Source organism: Lathamus discolor, chromosome 7 (assembly GCF_037157495.1).
Source record: "Lathamus discolor isolate bLatDis1 chromosome 7, bLatDis1.hap1, whole genome shotgun sequence".
Taxonomy (NCBI): domain Eukaryota; kingdom Metazoa; phylum Chordata; class Aves; order Psittaciformes; family Psittacidae; genus Lathamus; species Lathamus discolor.
This window is the reverse complement of record NC_088890.1, coordinates 19,478,729-19,501,688: the sequence shown is the minus strand read 5'-3', so window position 1 is coordinate 19,501,688 and position 22,960 is coordinate 19,478,729. Positions and strand designations below refer to the sequence as shown.

The 22,960-nt window shown below is 37.0% G+C and overlaps 1 protein-coding gene across 1 annotated transcript in view; it reads right to left on the bottom strand.

Moving 5' to 3' along the window:
- IARS1 (isoleucyl-tRNA synthetase 1) overlaps window positions 1-22,960 on the bottom strand; it is a 105,701-nt gene that overhangs the window by 57,619 nt on the left and 25,122 nt on the right. Inside the window, exons 10-14 of the mRNA XM_065687863.1 lie at window positions 19,348-19,408; window positions 17,708-17,803; window positions 12,773-12,895; window positions 11,260-11,351; window positions 6,068-6,166 (exon numbers count right to left, since the gene is read on the bottom strand). Of these exons, the coding sequence (XP_065543935.1) occupies window positions 6,068-6,166; window positions 11,260-11,351; window positions 12,773-12,895; window positions 17,708-17,803; window positions 19,348-19,408 (471 nt within the window). The remainder of the gene's footprint in view (window positions 1-6,067; window positions 6,167-11,259; window positions 11,352-12,772; window positions 12,896-17,707; window positions 17,804-19,347; window positions 19,409-22,960) is intronic.

Below are 22,960 nucleotides of genomic sequence, written 5' to 3'. Positions count from 1 at the left end.
TTCCCTTTCTGTACTTATATTTTGAAGTATATCTCTTGTGCTCATAACAGAACTGCAAATACTGACCTCAACTTACTACTCATTTCAAAGCTCAGATGTGCTCTGCATGACTCTGCGAGCTGGCTCACCTTGCCCTAGTCAGAGCATACAGAACCTCCATCTCAAAGCAGTACTGTCCCTCTTTTCTGTAAGCACAAACAACACTGCTGAAATAAAGAGCTGTCAAATACTGCCACAGCAGGTTTTGCCTCATACATTTTATCATCAATTTACCACTAAAAGCTGTATAAGATGTTACATAAAGATGCGCTAATCCTTTCTCACTCTTTACCATTCTTACTATTTTATGACATTCTTAGAAAAACCACAGCTACTTTATAAATTGGATAAGATTTATAACTAGTAATTTAAGAAAGCTCTTAGCTTATGAATTATTTGAAAAACAGTCCCATAAGAGTCAGAGCATAAACTTGATACACAAAACACTACCTCAAATAGTGTGAATGAGGAGATCTAACACCACATCAGTACACAGCACCTGTTATATTTGGTTCTGAGAAGATGGTCCCAGAGCTATCCTTCCATTTGGCAAGCTGGTAACTTTTAAACCAACACCTGAAATCAAGAATCACTTGTATTTCTGGAAAGGAAAAAGTTTTCCTTCCACAAGGATAGCTGATTTGGAACAGTAAAACCAAAGCTAAGTATGTCATTTAACTAAATATGGATTTCTTTAATTTCACACCATAACAGATGGGTGGGGGGGTTTTTTTGGTTTATGTGTAGAACTTGCTTTTCCTTTTAAATATTAACCAAGCCTTAGAAGAGAAAGTCTCAAATTCCATTATGTTAATTTACCCTAATAACAAGCCTCCTTTAACATGCCCTCAAATTGATTTTTAATGGTTTTTAATTCAAGGAGATAAAATAAGCAACTATTCCTGCCCTTCTGACCCTTTAATTAGCACCCATCTATATCATGGACCTAATTAAACATTGGGAAAGGCAGGAGGAAGGAGAGAAGAAGAGAAGAAAAGTCAGCTGTTTGAAAGCACACAATTTCCACTGCAGCGGACTCTTTCTCCTTCTCAATTCATGAAAGCTTATTAGAATGGTGCACAAGCTTATACACATACGAGTTCGGGTGGCCTCTAACACTGCAAGAGTATTTTCTGCTTATATGAGGCTTACATTTGCTAAATGAATAGTGCTTTCAATCATTTTGATATAGCAATGTTTTTCTTTGCTCTTTTATCCTGGTTCCCATAGCAACCCACACTTTGGCGTGAGACTGCAATGCTGCTGCAGACTGCATCACAGCCCCGCTGCCGTCAGCACCACGCAGCTGCCCGACAAGCCAAGATGAAGTGAAGTCCTGACCTCCAATTTTGTGATACTCATTAAAAATACCTGCTAGATTTTGAGCGACCCAGGCACCATGCTAATTGCTATTAAAATTCTTAATCTTATCACCAATGGCCAAAACCCTCAGACACCGAAGCCAGCTTTCACTTTTCTTCTTTCTGCAGTTTCCTTTGGAGTATTTTAACACTTATAGTTAGAAAATACTTTTATACAGCATTACCACTTAACATTCACTTTTATTTGTGTATATAAATATGTCTAAATTCCTGTAACGGTGGCAAACATTCAACAAACTGCACATGCAGCTAGATTTACCAGCTGCCTAAGAACACGGTACTATAATTTAGTGAACTGACATTTGAAGTCTTTATTTAGTAAGCTGTTCCTTGAAGCAAACAACAAGCTTTTGATGACCATTCACTGGGACTGAAAAGATACCTGCTGCATTCATGACATAACCATCAATCTCTGCTCAAGAGGCTTTGAGTGGAAACAGAAAAATTAGGACACAGCAGAACACAAGCCATCAAAATCAACTGCAAGAAAAATTTACTTCTAAACCTCAGCTATGTCTGAAAACAGTCAGTAATAAAAGCGTCTGATTTACACTGCTCTAAATTAGGCAAACACAAGGCTAAACCCTGCAGCCTTTATTTTTTTTTTTCTACTTTCTCCTGCAGGGAATCCAAAAACGGTATTTTCCTCGGGAAATGTTGCCATCTAGTGACAGTACCGTGCTATACATGCCACAGTGGCTAATGAAACGAGGACCTCATTTATATTCACATTTCCTAAGTAAAGTGTGATCAATGATTCTAAAAAGAACAGTCGCAATTTCATGGTCATATTAAAGAAAAAGTTTAAAGTGAACCCTCATACACACATGCAAGATGCATTTTAATCTGTGCAGATAAAATATATTTATTAAAGATAAACTAGGAAAGAAGTAACCTATGAGACATCCTACAAAAAGAACTAAAAGGAGGAAAACAAAGGACTCAGTTACTGATTTTCTTTAATTATGCCATAATTCCATTATGCTTTGTAATTCTGTTGAACCCAAACTCTGATTTCTCATCTGCACAGGAATTACAAGTTCATAGAACAAACACTACCTTTCTACTGCAGATGGGCTCTATAGCCCATCTTCTGCAGACCCTGCCAGCCTCAGGATTTATGGTACAAGCAGGCATCATTTGTGGTCATACCGCATTTTTTAAGAGGTGGGAGACAGTTTGCTGTCTTAACAAAGGTGATGGCTAGTTACAGATTGGAAAGACCAAGATCAAAAGGTTCTCAAAAGATTAATGTGTTTGACACATATGAAGATACCTGGTCTTAGAGTGCTGAGGAACAGCAGGAAATGTGTGCAAAAATCAAACTGTGTAAGCCAGGAAATTCACTTCTAGCAAAAAGGCTCTTCAGATGTGTTCTGCGTGGTATTTCCTGTAAGAACTAACAGCTTAAGTGGTCAAAGTGGAAAAAAAAAAAAAAAATTATTCCTTCAACAAAGGACCTATACATCAAACTCTTTATTACAATGCTTCAATTTTTCAGTGTCAAGAAGATGAAAGAACAAAAGTCTTGGCTTCTTTGAAGTCACTCACGGCCTTCTACCACTGCCTTTCTTCCACTGATGCTTATCTTTCCACTATACCAAGTGCTGCACATCTCATGCAAGCAACGTCAGAACAGCGCAGTAGTCTCCGACAATTAAAACTAGGTAAACCTTTCAGGAGTTACTGAAGTAGAACTTCAGGTGAGGAAGGATTTAAAAAAATAAAAATAATTTTGAAAGAGTTCAAAGTTGATATTTAAATATCAAAATACGCCCTACAGAACCTTTCCTATCGGTCTGCAGGTATAAAAATACTACATACACCGCCAGAAGTGCAAGGTACAACAGTTTAGAAACACAAGGATAAACTGATTCTATGATTCTCATTTTACAAAAATGCTAGCACATTACTCATGCAATCATTCCAGAAAGCTATAGTTAAATTCATTTTGAAAAGTGAAGATACTGTTGCTGGCTTTAATATATTTTGACTACCCGTGGCTTTATCACTAGGCTAATTCATTAAAATCTAATTAGAAATGCAATCAGGTTGCAAAGTTTGTCCAACTATGTTTAATCTATAAAAAGTGCAACTATTCTTAAGGGACAATATACCTATCAGTCATTCATGGGAATAAAAAAAGCAATGCAGTCAAACTCATTTTGCAAAGGTTAATACAGTCTGAAAAGCATTTATCCCCAATTTTCTCATTTTCAGGACATGCTGAAGCTCCAGAGAGCCCAAAAATAAATTCTTTAAAAGCTAAGTATTATTCCTGTGACACTTTCAGAGATCAGATCTGTTCAAAAGCAAAAAAAAAAAAAAAAAAGTAGGTTTTGGGAAGGACGGAGCTCCCAAAATTTCAATAAATAAATATTGAAGAAGGTTAATGTTTACGACACCAACTTCAGAAGTTAAACCCCAAAGTAAACTGACATCAGTGGGGAACATAAGAAGAAAACCTTAAAAAGTAATGTCTTTATCTTTTAAAAAGGTAGATTTTGAAAGCTAACTTTATGTAACAACAGATACCAATATTCAAACTAGTAATTATGAAATCACATACTGGAAATACGTATTCATTTTATTTTATCAATCATTTAGTAATAAGACATCTCTACTTGTAGCCATATTCCCTACAAAAAGATTCTCAAAATCTCTAATGCTGTTTTGAGAGAAGTCCTGAGGAATCAGGTTTATGTTCAATTATGGAATTATGTTAAGACTCAAGAACCACCTAAAAGACAAATGGTGACTTTAATTCCAAGCATGTTGAGTACTGCCAGTTAATACAATTGCCCTGGTGTTTCCACCCAACCTTTGTAATGGCAGCTCCCACGTTTGGTTTGAATCTCCACTATTCAATGCTTAGAAAGAGCACCACTTAAACCCCAAATCAGTAGATAAGGCAGGGTTCAAACTGTTTACTAATTCTTACTAATGTCTTCTGGAATAGTGGAGGTCACTTAGCAGTTTCCTCTTGAAACCTTGATTCTGGAAAAGCAAAGCTGATCTCAAACATTCAAACATTTCCTTAACAGGATCACTAAGGATTTTTTTATGTTCATGTGAAAATTAAGTATGCAGGTCTACTGTCAGCCATCAAAACAGTAAAAGCATCTTGAGGAAGCTAATTAAAGCTAAGAACAAACACTTTCACCCCCTCTCCAGCTTATTTTTCCCCCAGAGAAGGATCACAGTATGACCTGTTATGGAAAACAGAAAGCAACACTTACTAATCTATAAATCTTCTTACATATCCAGACTGGGCATGTGCCTATTAGTAAGCCAACACTGCAGCATTTTTGGATGGTCTGTATCATGGATCGCTAACTTTTCCCACATACTTCAGTATTTACCGTGCCCGTACCACGTAAGCAGTTATGCAAAAGCTGCTCATAGAGAATTTAACTGCTAACCACTGCCCATAAAGAAAATGCAGCATAAGCTGTAATTGTTCATGGAAAGTTGAGTCACCTTCTTTAACATCATCTCAATTGCTGAGCAGAGGCACACAGCTTCCCTACAGTACTCATATGGAAAGACTGAATGGCAATTGGAACAGCACACAGTACAACTGAATGAGGCTGGAACCTCCATGTTTTCCCCACCCAGCCTCAAATTCCCAGGCACAAGTTATTTATGAAATATGGGGAAATAAAAATAAAGCTTATGGAGGTGGAGAATATAAGGTCCTTTTGTTCCTAACACACTGTAAAGCCATGACTGACTCTCAAAATGGCTCCCACCAGCAATAATTTCTTTTTACTTCTAATTTAACAGTGCATTTAAATAATCTAAAGTTTTCTGCATAAATTTCACACAAATGTTTTTCACACTCCCTGCAGACATATAAAGATCTTGGCTTTGCCATTAGGAGAAATTTTTTATTTAAACCTCTGAAACTGAGCTTACTTTTCACAAGCCAGGGCAGCTGGGTTAGGGTTTTTTGGGGTTGTTTTGAGGGAAGGTTGGTTTTTTAATTCAAATGCACCTATGACAAAGGTGCATTTGTGACAACTAGATGAAAAAGAAAAAAAAAAAAAAAAACCAAAACCAAACCACTGATCTAAAAATTTTTCTGGAACATCATATACCAAGAGTTTAGCTGCCTAAAATTCTTCTCCCTAGTGAACTCTTTTGGGAGGCTTAACTATGCCTCAAAGGTTGATTTTCCTTTCTGTTTTCTCTCATGCTGAATTGCTTAAGATTGTATAACATGATCTGAGGATACTTTTAATGGACCCTGTAATGTATTTCACTGTAAATTATTTATACATATTTAACTTTACACTCTGAAAATGTATCTGTCACTAGGTTTCTACACAAGCAAAGAATACCTTCTTGAAACAAGAGAGGAACAGTGCACAAACATGTTCAAGCACTGGGCTGGTATGCAATTAAGTAGGTTGTATCTGCTGACTACCCCACTCCTCCATCAGTTCAAGGCATGTTTGTAAAACCAGAGGTAAAACACTATTTAAAACTGGTTACGACCCCCATTCCAATAACACTGGCTCAGAAAGACAGAATGGAAATCCGTAAGTTAACACACTAAAGGTGATAGAGTTTTGTAGAGTTCCAGCACCTACATCCCCAACTCTGAGCAAAGAAACAAAAAATACAAATGCAGGAGACATTACCAGTAGCATTGGGCATTATTCTCCAGTAGCTTCTCCACCATGTGTTCCACTCTTACAAACCAGCTTGGCACAGCTTTGTATATCAAGGGAGTATCTGACCTGTAGAGGTAAGGTGATGGGGAAGGGAGCAAAAACAAAAAACATTTTCAGTACTATGTTTTTTATAAAGTACTCTTCAATGTAGTTTTTTTGTACACAACAGTCCCCTCTCCATTCACTGAATTTATTGTTCCTGAAATATTATTGCAGTTTCAAAGGTTGGGCTTTGTTTTTTTAAATTACACAAACTGTTACACTGAGCTCCTATTTAAAAAAAAACACATCCTGAATAAATAAATAAAATTTAAAAGCCTTCAAACCCAGCAATTTAAGGAACTTGTATAGCATGAAAAATCATAAGAACATTCAAACCATACTTGAATTTGCAATTTCTGTTCCTACATAGTACAATGAACTTCAGTAGCTATTAAAATGAGTCATATTTAAGCTTTCTATGTGAGCTCATTCTGTATCTTTATGTGTATATCAAACTGAAAAGCCAGAAAACATTTTGCTACGTTTTTACTATTTGATTTTAAAGAATAATAATTAATCATAAAGGTAAATTAACAGTACCCAGGGTTAACTAGAAGAACATCCCATTCCAGGAGGAGGAGGAGAGATCCAGATAAATATATAAAAGTAGAATTCCTTAATTCAAAATTCAGTGAAACAAAACCCCTATGGGCTGGCAATCTCAGTTTCAGAACTTGTGATTGCTTAGAAATCAAACACTATGGAGCAGAGCGTACAGACTGACAAACTCCTAAATTACCTAGTAAAAGTCGTATCTCTGAGCATCTGACTGCATTGTGTCTTAACCCAGTCTCACGTTTGTTAGTTCCATAATTTCAACAGATTTGTTCAAGTAGCATACATCCTTCTAAAGCATCCAGTAATCAAGCAGTGGGTAAAACCTGTTATAGGAGAATTCAGACATTTCTGATCCTTCACATTCTTCCATTTTTTTCAGCTTGAAAAGGGAGACCAAGCTCCAGAAGGTAAAATCTGTCTATGGATACAGAGCAGCTTCAACAACACTGGGACAGGAAGCTCATTCTCCCTTAGTATCAATTCACCCCACAAAATGTATCTTAAAATATTACTTTCATTTAAGTCACTTTGCCTCAGAACTTAGAAATACACTTGCTAGACAATAATTCACAAGCAAAGACCCTGGGAAACTGCTGTTCATCTCCTATATGCAGTCGATACTGTAAATGACCCGTCTTACAAATTTAATTCATATTACTTATATCCATAGCAAGAAATGCACATACTGCTAGAGATTATGATGCAAATCAAAATTCCTACTGTGGAAGCACTTCCAAAAGATACACTTGCCTGACCAACAGAAGAAAACACACAGCAAAGGTTGTTCAAACCTTAAAAACTGTATTCATATAGCATAAAGCAACACATTGCTTCTCTTAATACTATACTGCAAAAGGCATTTCTTTATAATCTATACATTCCAATTGGTATATTTTAAGAGTTAAGTTCCTATAACCTTTTGGGAAATGGTAAGAGTTCAAAGTAAAAAATAAATAGCTAGAACACTACTAGGTTAATGCAAACATACTAAGCCAGTATGTTCCAATTCTCCATTTTAGGTCCAAACACCTAAAAAAGAGAATAATTCATTTAACTCCTCACACAGCAGCAAGATCATAGCAAAAAAGAAGTACTCTAGAAGCTACAAAGCTCTCCAGAGTATTTTGGTTTCACTGAGCATCTTGTTTCAGATGTGCTGAGCAATGATGAATTGCCAGCACATACAAGATCTTGAGTTACTGGAAACAAGAAGAGTAAAATCTGATAATAAAAGTTTATCACATGGTTTTAACATATTGCAAGAAGAGTGCTGGGACAATAAACTGATACCCAACCTCCATCAGGAGTAAGCAGCTGCCAGATAGTGCTAACTGAAGACAAGCTTCAGTGCCAAAGTAGATTCAGATACAAAGGATCTATAAAAAACACAGACAAGCAGAAGAAGCCGTAATCATTCCCCAGGCTTTCAAGTGATCACTTTCAGTTTATATTTGATAACCACTCCGAAGCACCCACAGAACACTGTTTCCACCTATATGAAGATAGCGAAAAAGGGGAAGATGGGACAGTTTCCCCGAATATTTTCTTTCTTCTAGCTGAACTGCCAAGCAGTACCTCAGCAGGAGATAAAAAGGGAACAATTTACTGAAAATCTGCCTAACCAGTGACATCCTACACATTTCTGTTCCCCGTGACTGGCAAGAAGGTTGAGGAAAACAGATTCACTTCTTTGCTGTACAATCAGACGAGAAATACCCCTTACTGTGTTGTGTTTTCCATCAACACAAGGGAAAAAACACCCAGACAGAGCTTAAATCCGAGACTGATGCTTACAAAGTTCCTGCCTAAACATTCCTCTCTGCCTCAACCGAATGATGTTCTGTTCCCCTTCTAATACGTCCTTTAGAATGCTATCAGAGGAATCAAAGAAACAAAGCACCTGAGCAAAGTGTCCGTTCACCAGCAGTGCCGCAAAATTAGTATTCTCTGAAACACAATCTTTATACCTGAAAACATGAACACTGGAAAAGATCATTCTCTATGGTCACTACACACTCCCAATAGTTCTCTCATTCCTTTTCTGGAATGCACAGCCATTTAAAGCAAGTTACTGTGATCTTGCTCCCATCATATTTTCTCGTAATTTAGGTAAGTGATAGACAATTTACCTCATGCTGCGAAAAATGCTTCTTGACTTTGCTTTCATTGGCTTGAAAAAGACGTAAGTTCTGTATCTGTCAATGACAGAGCTCCCCAATATTGCCTCCTAATACAATGGCACACAGTAGCTGCGATGGACACTTCAACCGTCATGCTAGTTACGTTTGCTGTGTCAATAGTTAAACTGCTACGTAGGTCATACTGACTCTCAAGATCTCACATGGACATAGAATGGTTTTGACCACTCCATCTTCAGCAATGGGAAACATTTCTCCGGTGCAGGGGCATTTGAAATGAAAACTATCTATTGTGTACTTACCATGTTGTTGCTGTTTTCTTCTCTGATTTTAAAGTTTAGTTGACATAAAATTACTACATATTACAAGAAAATGGATGGGGCTCTGAGCAACCTGGTCTCTTGGAAGGTATCCCTGCCCATGGCAGGTGGGGGTCAAACTAGGTAAGCATAAAGGTCCCTTCCAATCCAAACCATTCTATGATTCCATAAAAATGTAGAGAAGGACTCTAATTTGATGATATGTAGAGAGGGAAAATATCTCAACATCCTGAGAATTCAACTACTGCCTGGTTTCAGGGAAAAGCATGAACAATCCACAGCAAGTAGAAGAGTCTGATTTCAAAGTTTTCTTACATTAATCAAAATAACTTGTAACTATGTTCAAAGTTAAGAACTACTCTTCTACTTTTAGCGTATTTCAATTATGGTTTGATTTGTGATGGCAGTGAAATGAGCTTTTCAAGTAGAATCCATTGTTCTGTTCTTCCCACTAGGTAATTTGCTCCTAGGTGCTGCCTGCAACTTATCATCAATCAACAAAAATGTCAACAGAGTGGCAGGATTATGTGTGTTCCACAGAATCAGCATTTATGTATTACAGGTTTGTCTCAGAACTGAGACTAACAACAACACATTGTCTCAGGCAGCCATGACTGCTCATTTAAATTGCTACACAAGGAAAACACAAGCCTTGCTTGGTTTTGGGCTGCTATTTTTCAAAAACTGTCCCATATCACCAAGGACATTACTCATTACTTGAGTAATTTTCCTTCTTCCTCTATGTACCCATTAGAAACAAACCAATCCTGCTATTCAAAAGCAAGTAAAAGCTATTCTTTCTATATAATAAAAATAAAAGCACATTGCCAAACGCTTCACTTAGCAGCATTAAAGCTAGACAGAGAGAAAAGCTTTCATCACAGCTATTTCAGTATAGTTGCTGTACGCATCAGATGGGACTTCAAGTAATTTCAGATACGAAATTAGGTATTTTACTTTTTTTAAGTGTCTTGTAATAAAAGTTTAATACAATATTCCTACTGAAAGATTATTGATACCTTTTTAAATGTGACATTGTTCAGTTATTATGTTTCTCTCAATTTTGCAGTAGCAACTGCAGACATTAAAAACCAGAGAGGATGTTAACAAGAACGTGCTTCACTTCTTGAGTAAATTTGCCTACTCTGTATTTCTCATAACTTTATAACTGAAACTTTTTATGTTAGTTTACTGTACTGAAGACCCATAGAGACTTGCACATGGAGGCTCCTTCAGCCTCTGCAGACTTCCCAGTCTGACAAGGAAGATTTCTGACAGTCACTGTGCTGAACCACCTACCTGACATTCCAGAGCTGATCTGGAATTTCTAAGTTGACAAAACCCAAACTTTTTAAAGAAGTCCCTGCAGATACTAAAAACATGTCAATTGCTACTTCTGATCAGAGACATAACCATTGTTTGTGATCTCCACTCAGGCATGGCAGCAGAAAAAAACCCGTATTTAGATATTACACTTACTAACCACTGCAGTGGATAAATGCTAACTTGGATTTTAATCAACAATACAGATGTTTTCACATTATAAGCAACTGGGCTCTAGTAGACTCTAATCAAAGAAGTAGTCCCCAAGATTAAAAACAAGTAACTAAGATAACAGCTATAATACAGCCATTTTCTCCAATATATGGAAAGTACAAACACAAACATTTAAAGGCATACTGTAATACACTTATTCAGATACAATTCAAAGGGTACCAAAATATCCTTTTAATACTTAGTACTTGGCTGCTTAGAAAATAAGCTTTTCATACTGATTACAGCCACCTTCAGAAGGCAGTTAGCAGTACTACATGCAACACTGAAGGAAGAAATTTAAACTACAAACACACACCTGTAAAATCATAACAGAAAAAATATCTTCAGCTCTACACTTAAATTCATCAGATTCACGGCAAAAAAAAAAAATTAATTCACTTGATTATCAGACCAAAACTGGAGCTCTCCTAATATATTAAGCTTGATTCCTGCTACTTTTAGTCTTGATAAAAAAATGAAGTAGGTCAAGGGAGAGGAAAAATGAGACAAACCTGAAGAACTACTCAGCTAGACCCCTCAAAGCCATATGCACTTCTTTCCTTACCTCCAGCAGAAAGGATAGCTGTGCTTAAAACTACTGCTGTGAACCAGTCTGCCTTTCTCTTTCAGTAATTTAATGATGTTCTTATCTGCATCCTAGAAACAAAACAGAACAAAAAAATTTCTTTGGAGTATGAACTTCAGTAAGCTCCTAAAGGATCTGCTGACAATACTCAAACTAAGAAAACCCCTACAAATGTTTTTTACATAAACACACAAAAAATATCCAAAAAGCTTTATGTAATTTATGCATTTACTGCAGAGGCACAGTAAAACATTAAATTTGGAAAGTGACTTGCTCTCCAAATCCTAGTATACAGCATCAGCCCTTTTTTGCCCTTAACTTTATTTCCACATACACACAACTGTATAACATTCAAATTTTCTGTAGCAGTAATAGAAGCCAGAACTCATATTAAATAATATCTTAACTACTGAGTCTTTTGATTTTCTGGAAGAAATTCACAAAGTGCTTCTTACCTAATATTTAGATTTCACTATAACACATTATTATGACTACAGAAGTTGAAGGTAGTTTATAAAACCTTACTAACTATACAGGATTTACATTCTAAGCTGGAAGTGAAGGTCGTATTAATAATGGAAGACAATCTACTGAACAAACAAGTGTCAACATGACATTAAGAAAGGAAAAAGAATAGAAAGACTTCTGATACAGCAATATTCATAAGCTTTCAGCATCAGAAGAGTATTTTCCAAGAGCCTTGAGTTCAGATTTCTACCAGTAAGAAGCTAAACATGTAGCCTCCAGTGTTCTCTTACTTGTCTTAATATATAGCAGGAAGCAATTACAGTTGTTCGAGTTCAAATGCAATACAATTTTTAAGTCTTTTTTTCAAGCAAATTGTGGTTACAGGAATATTCTTTGCTACAAACTGTAACAGTAGGAAAACATCTAAAGCCAATTTGTTCTCATAGTATATAGAATTAAAAAAGACACTCCTTTCTATCGATTTATGCCTGTAACAATCTGGAAATCCTGTGGGTTCCTTTTATGTGGATTCTCTTGCATCTCCTGGCAAGTTAATTCATATTTCAACACATCCCCCAAGGGGGGAAGTGACTGGATTTCTCTCCCCTAACAGGCCATCTTACAATAACTGGCTGGGATAAACTTAACGACGACATTTGTGAGCTCAGAAGTCATTCAGAGGTAAGGGAGGCTCTGCACACTTGCCTACAGACTACATGCTTAACACTTCCATAAGAAACAAGGATAAAATAATACTCCTTCTGCAGCAGAAGCAACCAGGAGATAATACTCTCCCAGTTTACTACCAGATACATTGTATTACTTATGGTTCAAATTCTGTACTTTTCAGATATTGGTAATTAACAATTGCAACATGGTTGCAAATGTTAACACATATTTTCATTTTTCCAGCTACTAAAGACACACTGGAGACAAAGCCACTTCAGGAAAGAAAAGAACACTTCCATCAGCCATAAAAATTATCTTGAATCAAGCAGTAATTTGCTTTCTCAAGACCACTGACCTTTACATACTGTCCAGCAAAGTCAGTCACTTCTGCCGTAAAGCAGCCCGACGCATCAACAGGGCAAACAGGGACAGAATCTTTCTGAATTATATTAAAATCCATGCAGACTCTGTAATCATCCTACAAAACAGACAACCACTAAGTAACAGAAATACAAAATACTGGTTCAAATATCCATCCCTGGAAAAAATAAATTAAATTTTAAATAGACAATGTGATGACTGGACAAGAATAGCAAAAATACTCAGCCTTCACTAATCCTGAGTGTGCATAGGAAAGTATTTTATAGGATTCTAGTTTTATTCATCAGAGAAATTATGATTTCTGCATTATATGCTTTCTCATACCTGGTAGAGGGGATATGTACACGTGCTTCTGTACATACACATTATTCATATGTATGTGTGTACATACACACATAATGTAGTTAACAGCTTAGGGCTACTATTGCATAGCAAAGTAACTGACAAGCACCATGTCATACTCTTTACCAGCCAGAGCCTTATGCCTGTTTAGCACACCAGCCTGAACGCATTTTTCAGAAGGTAGGCTCTTTTAATCAATCTAACTCCACATAAGAAATCCCATTTTCTCAACGTCTCGATGTTCCGAAGCCTTTAAATCTGCATTTCTCAATCTTTGTTGGTCCATAGGCAAAGCTATGGGAAGAGAACCACACATGGACAACACCACAGTTGATTTTCCTGGTGAGCCTGTTTAAATTTTTAATTTCCAGTAGCAGTAAGGAAAGGAAAAAAAAAAAAAACAAACAAAAAAAAGGGGCAAGGAAAAGAGGTTCACTACAAGACTTTCCTGAACATAACTAAATAACAATGGTAGTTTAGAAAAGATGAAAACAAAATTAGTAGGGGAATGAAAAACTTCAGATTTTAATGTCAAGTCTTAAGTCAAATTAAATTGGTATCTTACCTCCAGTCTACCCACTGTCTTACCCTAAGCCAAAAGAACATTTCTGAGGGTAGAAGGGGAAGGCAGAAGAGGTCAGCTGCCCATCAGTCACTCTCAGCACATTCACAGAATCACTTCATTTTCCTCAAAGGAAAAGGCCCTGTCCAAGCCTGCATCAAGTCAGTAGGTTTTTTTGAGTCTCAGAGGTTCCTGTGTTGCTGCTCTGACAGAACAGGGGAAACCAGAGACTTCAGGGATAAACCCAAAGTTCTATGTCACGTGAAACAGAACCTGCAGAGATCCTTCCTGCCAAAACCGGTAGCAGATGAACTGTTCCCCTCCTCTGCGCCTAGAACTCATTTACCTTCCATAAAACACAGCAGCTATTTCGTTGGAGATGCACTCTAAAGCAGTTTGTCCACCTTGATCAAGCAGACCACACCAAAAGCATGTGTGTAAATAAGCATTCAATAGGCAGGTGCTTCATAGCTAGCTGAATTCTCCTTTCCTAGACATAACTACACACAGGCAAGCCAGCTCTGGAGGGACAGAGCAGGGTTTCCAGATCCTTCCTGTTGTCCTCATCCTGTACTTCCTATCCTACCCACTAGTCCCTGCAGTTATCAACTCCCTCAAGCCAGATCCGGTAGATGTTGCCTGTTGATTCACAGTATAGTTTACAATGACAAAACTCATCCATAACTACAGTGAAGTTAGCTACTTCATGTAGCAAAGCATTACACACAGAAACAAAAAAAAAAAAACCAACACCTCAGCTACAGCACTCATTTATTCTAGACCACGGTCTCTTGCCACTCTCCAGCAGCTGAAGACAGCCATCACGATTATTCAGCTTCCACTTGGTCAACCAGCTTCTTCAGTCAATAGAGTAATTGAGATAAGCCCATTCCCAGCTGAGCTTTCACCAGCTATTATTGCTGAGATACAGCAAGCAGACTGCAGTATTTAAGATGCAGGCTAGATGACAGAACTAAGGTCAGCCCTGATTTGGCAGTGAATTGTAAAAGGCTTTGAAGAAGCAGCCAGCAAGGACTACAAAGCTTGGCATGCTCACAATGTAGCTAAAGCAGGACCTAGGTCAAGAGGTGATTCAGTTCCATTTGCATCACTGATGCAGCAAATTATAAAGGGCTTTGCTATTTTGATTTTCTGCAGCTAGTTCCTTTCTTTTGAAGAACTGGAATGTAAAAGCTTTCCAGAGTGACCTGCCATTTGATTTAATGAGTATTTGCCTCAGCAACCACAATCTAAGAATATATTCAGGCACATAGAGAAATCCACAAATGCTAAGCTCCACTGGAAAGCTAAGAGAAATTTCAATTCTTTCCAGGATGGAAATCGTAGTGTTTACTTTTGTACCACTGCCACAACTAATTCTCTCAAAAGATTACATATAAAAGTTGTGATACAGAAAATTAAGCAGAGGCTATTAAACAGCTCACTGATGAGACTTAAAGCTTTCCTATATGAAATTAAAAAAAAACCAGCATATTTCAAAAATCAAGTAAATTACAAAAGTAAAGTGCAACAGTAAGGCATCTATGAAACTTTGGTGACTCAGTCTGAGCAGGCACTGGACGTATATAGGGCTTGCATGCAAATTACAATGTTACCAAAGCTTTGAGTGTAGGCAAATTTACATATGATGAAATGCCTGAGTAGCTGAATTTTAATGTTTAATGAATTTTAATCTGGAGGTACAATGAGTTTACAGAGTTTGTCTTGTTCTTTAAGCTTGTCTGTGAGCTTTAATTTTTGAAATGAAATAACAGTGCTCCGATAATTGTGTGGCAGCTTGTATTTGGCAAAAGCATCACAGAAGACAACGAAACTACATACCCGGGAACTAAACGAAGTTGAATTCTTACTTCAAATCTTGTTGGAAAAGGATACATTTCTAATCAGCAATACAGAATACGTATCAGTAAACAGGACTTAAAAAACACTTTTACCTCTCTATTCCTATATATCAAAGGGACTTATATTGAGAAGGGATAGAGACAAGACACAATGCTTTCTGTGAAGGACTGTGCTCTGTCTCCTCTCCTTTGACCTTTGCCTCCTGCTCCACTTACCTTTCCTGTTCACCTTCAACACCACAGTAAAGGAAGTCTCAGAGAAGCCAATTAATTACAAAGAGAGTCCTGTCTACAATTAGTTCTCCCTTCATCTAAGCTTGCCTGAAAGCAAATACTTAATGCCAACACATGCAACACTTAGCATTCTATACAGAACCTACTGCACAATGATGAATTCCTGCATCTAAACCAATCCCTTTTGTGAGCTTTTCTAAACACAAAGAACCAGTGAGTTGTCAAAACTGAACTACATGCATCCCAGAAGAAAAAGGTAGCAGCACTAAGTGTGACATATACTGTGCAATTTCCTCCTAAAGGCAGCATAGCCAGTTGACTCAGGTCTATGCATCATGCATTATAAAGTCAGGCTGCTCCTTAGCTAATGAGTGCAAAGTTTTGTTTGTGACCTTAGTGTACTTTTCCCCCTGACATTAATATTTTAGGGATTTTTTTTTTCTTTACAATGCCTTTAAACGATACTGAAATGGCTTAAAAAAAAAAAAAAAAAAAAAAAGTTTTACAGATAACTGCTGAATCCAAGGAGACAAAAGATTACTTTTTTCTCCTGTGCTTACAGGAACCTGTGTGGGCTTATAACAAAATCAAACAAAAGAGGGCAGATAATCCTTGCTCTAACTCGCCAGTCAGGCTTTCCAACAAGGAGTTTTCAATAACTAAACTGTATTGCGCAAATACACAACAATACAGCAGCCAAAGGAAAGTTTCTTCCAGAGCTCCTTCTCTGTTAGAAGCCTACCGTCTTCCTGTATGCCATCTCCTATGGCAAGAGCTCCTGACTCAAAATCAAGTCTGCTGCCTAAACCCTCAAGTCAAGTCCTTGCAGGACTTACCTGTATGGGAGTGCCTGAGGTGCAAGTAGTAGGCTTTAGATTCCTTAAGACACTTCACCAGTTGCCATGAATTTCTTTATTAACTAGTAACTTACAGCCCAGTCTAGCTTTCTTTATTCACAGCTATATTAAGCTAGACATCTTTTCATACCCACGTTCATCTTGACAAGGGAAACACCACCCCAGTGGATGCACCTTTTCAAAAAACGCAGAAACGCAAAAAGACAGACTATGGATAGGATATTTAACATGGATACAAAGAGGACTATTACTAATGCCAACAGTTTCTGGAAATTATGACAGAACTCATGGTCCAGGGATTGCTAATTGCTAGGCATTGGCAGCTCTATTGCTAGTTTTTTGAGAGCATCTTTGTATAATGGCTGAAGACAGAACACTATACAAAAAGGACAATAAGCCTGAAATAGTGCATTTAATTCATGTGTCTTAGAACTGAAATTTTTAAATCCATGAAAATTTATCCCTCTTAAACTTCAGAAGAACAGACTGAGGGAAAAGACAGTAAAGACTTGGGGGGGGGGGGAGGGAAATGGAGTGCAACAAAATCCTTTCACACCAAGGGTAAAGTTTCAGTACAAAAGCAGTCTAAGCACTTTTTCATTCTCTAAAAGCCCAATGAGTAATGAAACTGAAATGCTGAAGAGGAGCACTGTGCTGAGCAGAACTGCTGTAACCATCCAAAATTATCACTTAGCAAAGCCAGTTTTAACTATCAATGCAACAGGTCATTTCTTCTCCAAGCTGTAAATTCAGACATTGAGAAAAGCTAAGATCAATGATACTCAGAAGATACACTGGTGAGTTCACTTCACATAGCACAACAATAACCAAATCAAGGGATACCTAAAATTTCCACTATAGCACACAAAGGGCATTAGTGAGTGTAAGAACTCATTAGAATACAATGCTCCATTGTATTATTACATTTGTGCATAGCAAGTGGCAGGATTGTTTAATATAACAGTCACCTTAACAGACAGTCCCCAGTAGCTGGAAAGCCAAGTAACACATGTTGGAACAAAATTAACATTAGATATGTAGTTCATACTCACTGCACCAAAATAGGGGGCCTGATGTACAACACCTGTGCCTTCCTCCTCCTTCACGTAACTGTCAACCACCACAGCAAAGGCACCTTTATCTCTGTACTGTAACACAAAAATATGGTTTTGGTGCATATATATATATATGTATATATATGTATAAATGTATATAGCAAAACAGAATTCTTAAGAACATGGAAGAGCCACTAGCCAACTACAAGAGTAAAGAACTGCATCAGAAACAAGTGACACAGTAAGATGTGACATTCCTAACATTAGTTAATAATTTCCCATAGCTAAAACACCCAGGCTGTGTATTTCATTTAAATAGAGTCAAATGTGATTAAATCCAAGACCTTCTGGAAGGCTTCATAGTCAGTTACTTTTCAAGTCACAGATCTTCACACAGTTCTGTGCTTAACAGACTACAAATGAATATGCTCCTTAAGGTGAGGATACAACCAAGAAATCGAGGATTCTATATAGTCTCCTTTCTTTATGCCCACTGTACCTTCTAATTTCAAAAAAAGAAGTTTGCTTGTATAGTCATACATGCTCGCTATTTCCTTCAGAGAAAAAGTTGGTAAGTATCAAGTAAAAAATTGCTAACAAAAGATCAATTTAACTTCCAGTGTGTGCAATATGTAGGCAATGAAAAATCAAGAGAGAATTTCTATTCATTAATACAGAAGTAGTGAAAAAATTGCTGCAGTCACAATTTTCACAGCTGAATCAAGTATGTTGAAAAATATTAGGTTTGGCTTGTTCTGAAGTGGGATATTTTGAGATAAGACATACATTCTAAAAAAACCAAATCCAGAAGGTGCCCATCTGCTCCTCAGCAGTACAGCAGGACTCAAAGAACGTATCCATTCCAAACCTCTATACCTGCAGGCCCATTTTTCAATTCAGCTGTGTGTTTGACCTTTCTCTGGAAATAACAAGTCCTGCTCCCTACAAAGGTTCTCTCACCTTTGCAGACTTCAGCACATGCTTCAGAACAGATGGTAGTCACAAATGACCAAATCCCTTAGAGGAGATAACAGCTGCTTGTCCAGCAGTACTGTAATCCACTTCAACTCTTTGAAAAGTTTAATCCATTTTTAATCAGACCTTTTTTCTATATAAAGTCTCTACTCCTTCTCTTATTCTATTATCATCTGTGGTGCTATTAACTACACTAGACTTACGCAGTGCTGAAATGCTGCACAGGAAGACATCCATAAAGAACAGATGTATCAGCAGTTATTTTAGCAAAGGCTTTTAACTCTTCAATGAAAACCACTACATGCCTGCAACTGTTATCCACAAAGTCATTCTCTTGTGAGAACAAAACCTGTGGACTTAAGAGAAGCTCACCAGATGAGAAGTTTAGAGCGTGTCGCCTACTCAGTAACGTGTATTGGAAGTTTCTCTGCAGTCTAAAATTTATCACCAAATTCTTACTCTGGGTATATTTAAAACTTAAGGGGAAAAACAGAAAAAAGTGAACTTTCTTTTTCAACCTTTCACTAGCACTTTGAAGTACTTCAATATAACCTTGGGTTTGCTATTAGGACACAAGATTTTTATTACACAAACAAGGAATGCTGACAATGGTTTTTATTTTTGTCTTTGTATCCTGTATCACACACCAAACTTGTTCTTACCTGAATAAAATATTCAAAGAGTGGTTTATACCTCTTGCCTTTAAGAGCAATGCCAGGAAACCTGAAAAGAAGGATTTACACAAACACAAATTAACAACTAGACAATTGCTTTTCATTTCTTTTTTTCCCCATCCCTAACAGAACTTTACTTCATTAGGTGAAGAAAAAAAAAAAAAAAAAGAAAGAAAGAAGCATTTCCTAACACTTTGCTTCCCATTTCTACACCTGTTTGGCAATTTAGACTCAGGCAAAAACCCTAATATGTCTTAATACATCTCTGCTAACAGTCAACAGGTATGCTTGTACCCGATGGTCTTGCATCAATCAACTATTGTGAATTAATGTAGGAATTAATCATTAACAACCTCTTTCAGGTAAAGCTGGGCAAGAAGCTTCTGAATAAAACATAATTTCAATTTAATATTCATAACAACAGAGCCCTAGAGCTCAGTGTGTTCAGCAGAACTAAATAAGCATGGATCCAAAACACCTACAAGTTATATGCACAGAGACTGTGATCCAGGGTATTGCAGCATTTAAAGCTTAGATACCTCACTCCTTATCCTAAAACTAGGCATCCAAACTCTCCACAGGCATCTCAGAAAAAGATCAAACACAGACAGAACTGAGGAACCAACTAAGCCTGACAAGAAATGCAAAACAGAGCCAGAGCCTGTAGACCTGGCTCTCTTCAGACTTCTGACAACAGTTGACAAAGATGGTGATCAGGTTGGGATTTACTGCTCAGAACTCTGTTGGAAAGTACTTAAATCATCCCTTTCAAGAAAAAGTCTAGTTAAAACACAACTTCATCTAATAGATGGGATAGCTCAATGAATGTCACAGCTGTGGTCCTTCCTTGTATTCTTCCTGATCCACATCTTCCAAAGCAATGGTCAAACCATAAAACACTCGGTTATTTCAAAGTGTAGCCACTTTGAAGTATGAAACAAAGCTGTTTCATTGCACAGAAATTAACTCAAGCAGCATTTAATGCCTAGTTAAAGAACATGACTCAGCTTGACATAATATCCACCAGGTAAAGGGAAGATTTCTATTTTAAGACACAGATTCATATGTTTCATATTACAAACAGCATCAAGAATGTTTGAGGTGCTTAATCAGGATCAGATGAGAGAAAAGCATCCCAGTAATCCACCATACAGATGTGGCTCAGACACAGAACATGAGGCACTAGAACAGGCTTTTTAAAAAGTAGTTCAATTTTACTATTGGATTTACTATTTACTATTTGGATTCTTTTCAAGAATCCAAAAGGAGAAAAGAGTGGGAAAAAAAAAGACAAAGTGTTTAATATGCCAGCCAATAGACTGAAACTTAACACGAAAGGAGGAAAATGCTCAATCATTTCATACCTACCACTGCTATAAATAAAACAACAAGCCACTCAAAGGCCAAAAAATAGGGTAATATACTAAGACCAATCATTGTGCAAAGTAATCAGAAGTATTCTTACAAAGACAGCAGTCATTTCGTCAGGGAAACAAGGAAGTATTTCCATCTGCTCCCACACTAAAACCTACCATCTGCACCTGGAAGAAGTCAGATTTGAGGCAGGGTGGGAAGGCCAAAAGTTCTCAGGAAGTTCAAATGATTTCAGACACAGAAAATTTTCACTAAGATCATTCCTTGACCTCAGCCTGCCACCTGGTATAACGCAAATGTCATGAATTTTCCATCTGACAATTCAAAAGTGAGCCAAAGAAAGAAGAACGTTAAGAGTGGAAATAGGAAAGTTCATTTCCATGAACTCCTATTAAAAGAGATCTAAATCTTTAGAAGATCCATTTACCTATCAGCCACCACTTAACCATCTCACACAGTTAACATTTGAGAGAACTAATTTACCATGTAACAGAAAAATTGAAGCATGCTCAAAAAAAAAAAATTAAAAAAAAAAAATCTATCAGCTTGAGAAGACTGCAGCATTAATACAGAAAGAAGAAGCATACGTCTCTGCAAGGAGAATAAAAGCTGCTAGCAGCCTTAGGTATAGGCACAGAAAGGTAAAAAAAAAATCAAAGGGGGGGGGCAGGTAGGGAGAGGATCAAAAATACAACTAACCAGGGACATAAGCAGCAACTGAAACATGTGTATGATTGTCTTAAGAGCAGGTGCTTCACAGTTCTGATGAAAACACAACACCAGTAAAAGCCAAAATGTTCAGTGCGTTCCTGGATATAGAATGACTGCAACCAAGACTGAAATCAAAATCTGTACTCCTCTAAACAAAGAATTTGGGATCAAAAAAGACATTGAGAGGTTTAATACACCTACCTTTAAGTCTAAAGGAAATGCATTCAAAAATATTTAAGAAAAATGAGTGGGTTTGGAAGATTCATTTTTTAGACACTTGAAGAGGTTTCAAAAGACTGGAAAGGGACACAACACAGTATCTCCACTTCCAGTGACAAGTATGCTAATAGACCTAAAAACCTGTCAGACTAACGTAACAACCAGATTAAACTTTGAGTGATGAAAAGTTTTTAAGAAATGAAGTGCTAAAGAACATACAATATGAATTTGTCAAGAACAAGTCACACCAAAACAAATTACTTCTTTTTAGGCAGACTACCCACCTTAGATAAGAAGCAAGCAAATAGATTTGAGTCTTACTGTTACAACAGGACTTCAGACACTTTGACATCTCATTCTGGCACACACAAATATTTTAACTGGGTGACTGTATGTACACATGGATGCACAACCATTTTGAGAAAAGAGTTATTGTTAATTCAGTATCATACTGAAAGAAAATTTCAAGTGGTATCCTGGCAGGGACTACCATAATGCTGACACCATTCAATGGTTTTACTGGTAACTCTGAAGGAGGAAAAAACTCTCGAGATCAGAAGTTCTGTCAACCCTGAAGAATGAATACTGAAAATCGTCTTTATAAACTGAGCACTAGCTTAAATTAATACAGAATAAGTGACAGATGAAGAGAATTCAGTTGGGGGAGAGGAAGGGAAATCACTGCAGAAATACAAAATAAGAATTACTCAACTGTCACAGTATGAGGCATCAAAGTAGACACCTTAAGCAAACATTCCAGCTCTATATTCCCCTAGTTCAATGAATACATGTAATTGCTTAGCTGAAATAAGATGAATCCTCCTTTCTAAAATGTTTTTTTATTTTTTAAAGCTTTCAACTGCTTGGTAAAACTAAAAAGGATAAAAATAAAAGTGATGGCAGTGAAGGAGGATAGTTGTTCTCAGAAGAAATGTTAGTCTTTGCTTTCTAATTATTGCGGTTTTGTTTTTGCTAGGTTTGGTTGGCTTTTTACCCACTACACAAGACTGAAGTAAAAAAAAAAAAAAATATTTGCTGTATTTCACCTCCTTAACAGGCTGACATCTTAGACAAAAGATTTAGAAGCTAAGCTACATATTTTAAGGGAGCTAGAGAATTTAATGACTTACTAAATAATTCTTATTTTTCCATGGAACCAAGATGAATAAGCAGTCTTCAGAAAGCATTAACTGCCACTAACTACATAACTTAGGTAGAAGACTCTATAGCAGCAGTATTTGCTTCCTAAAGACAATGGTTTTGCTTTTGCCCATTTCCCTTTAAATAATTACATAAT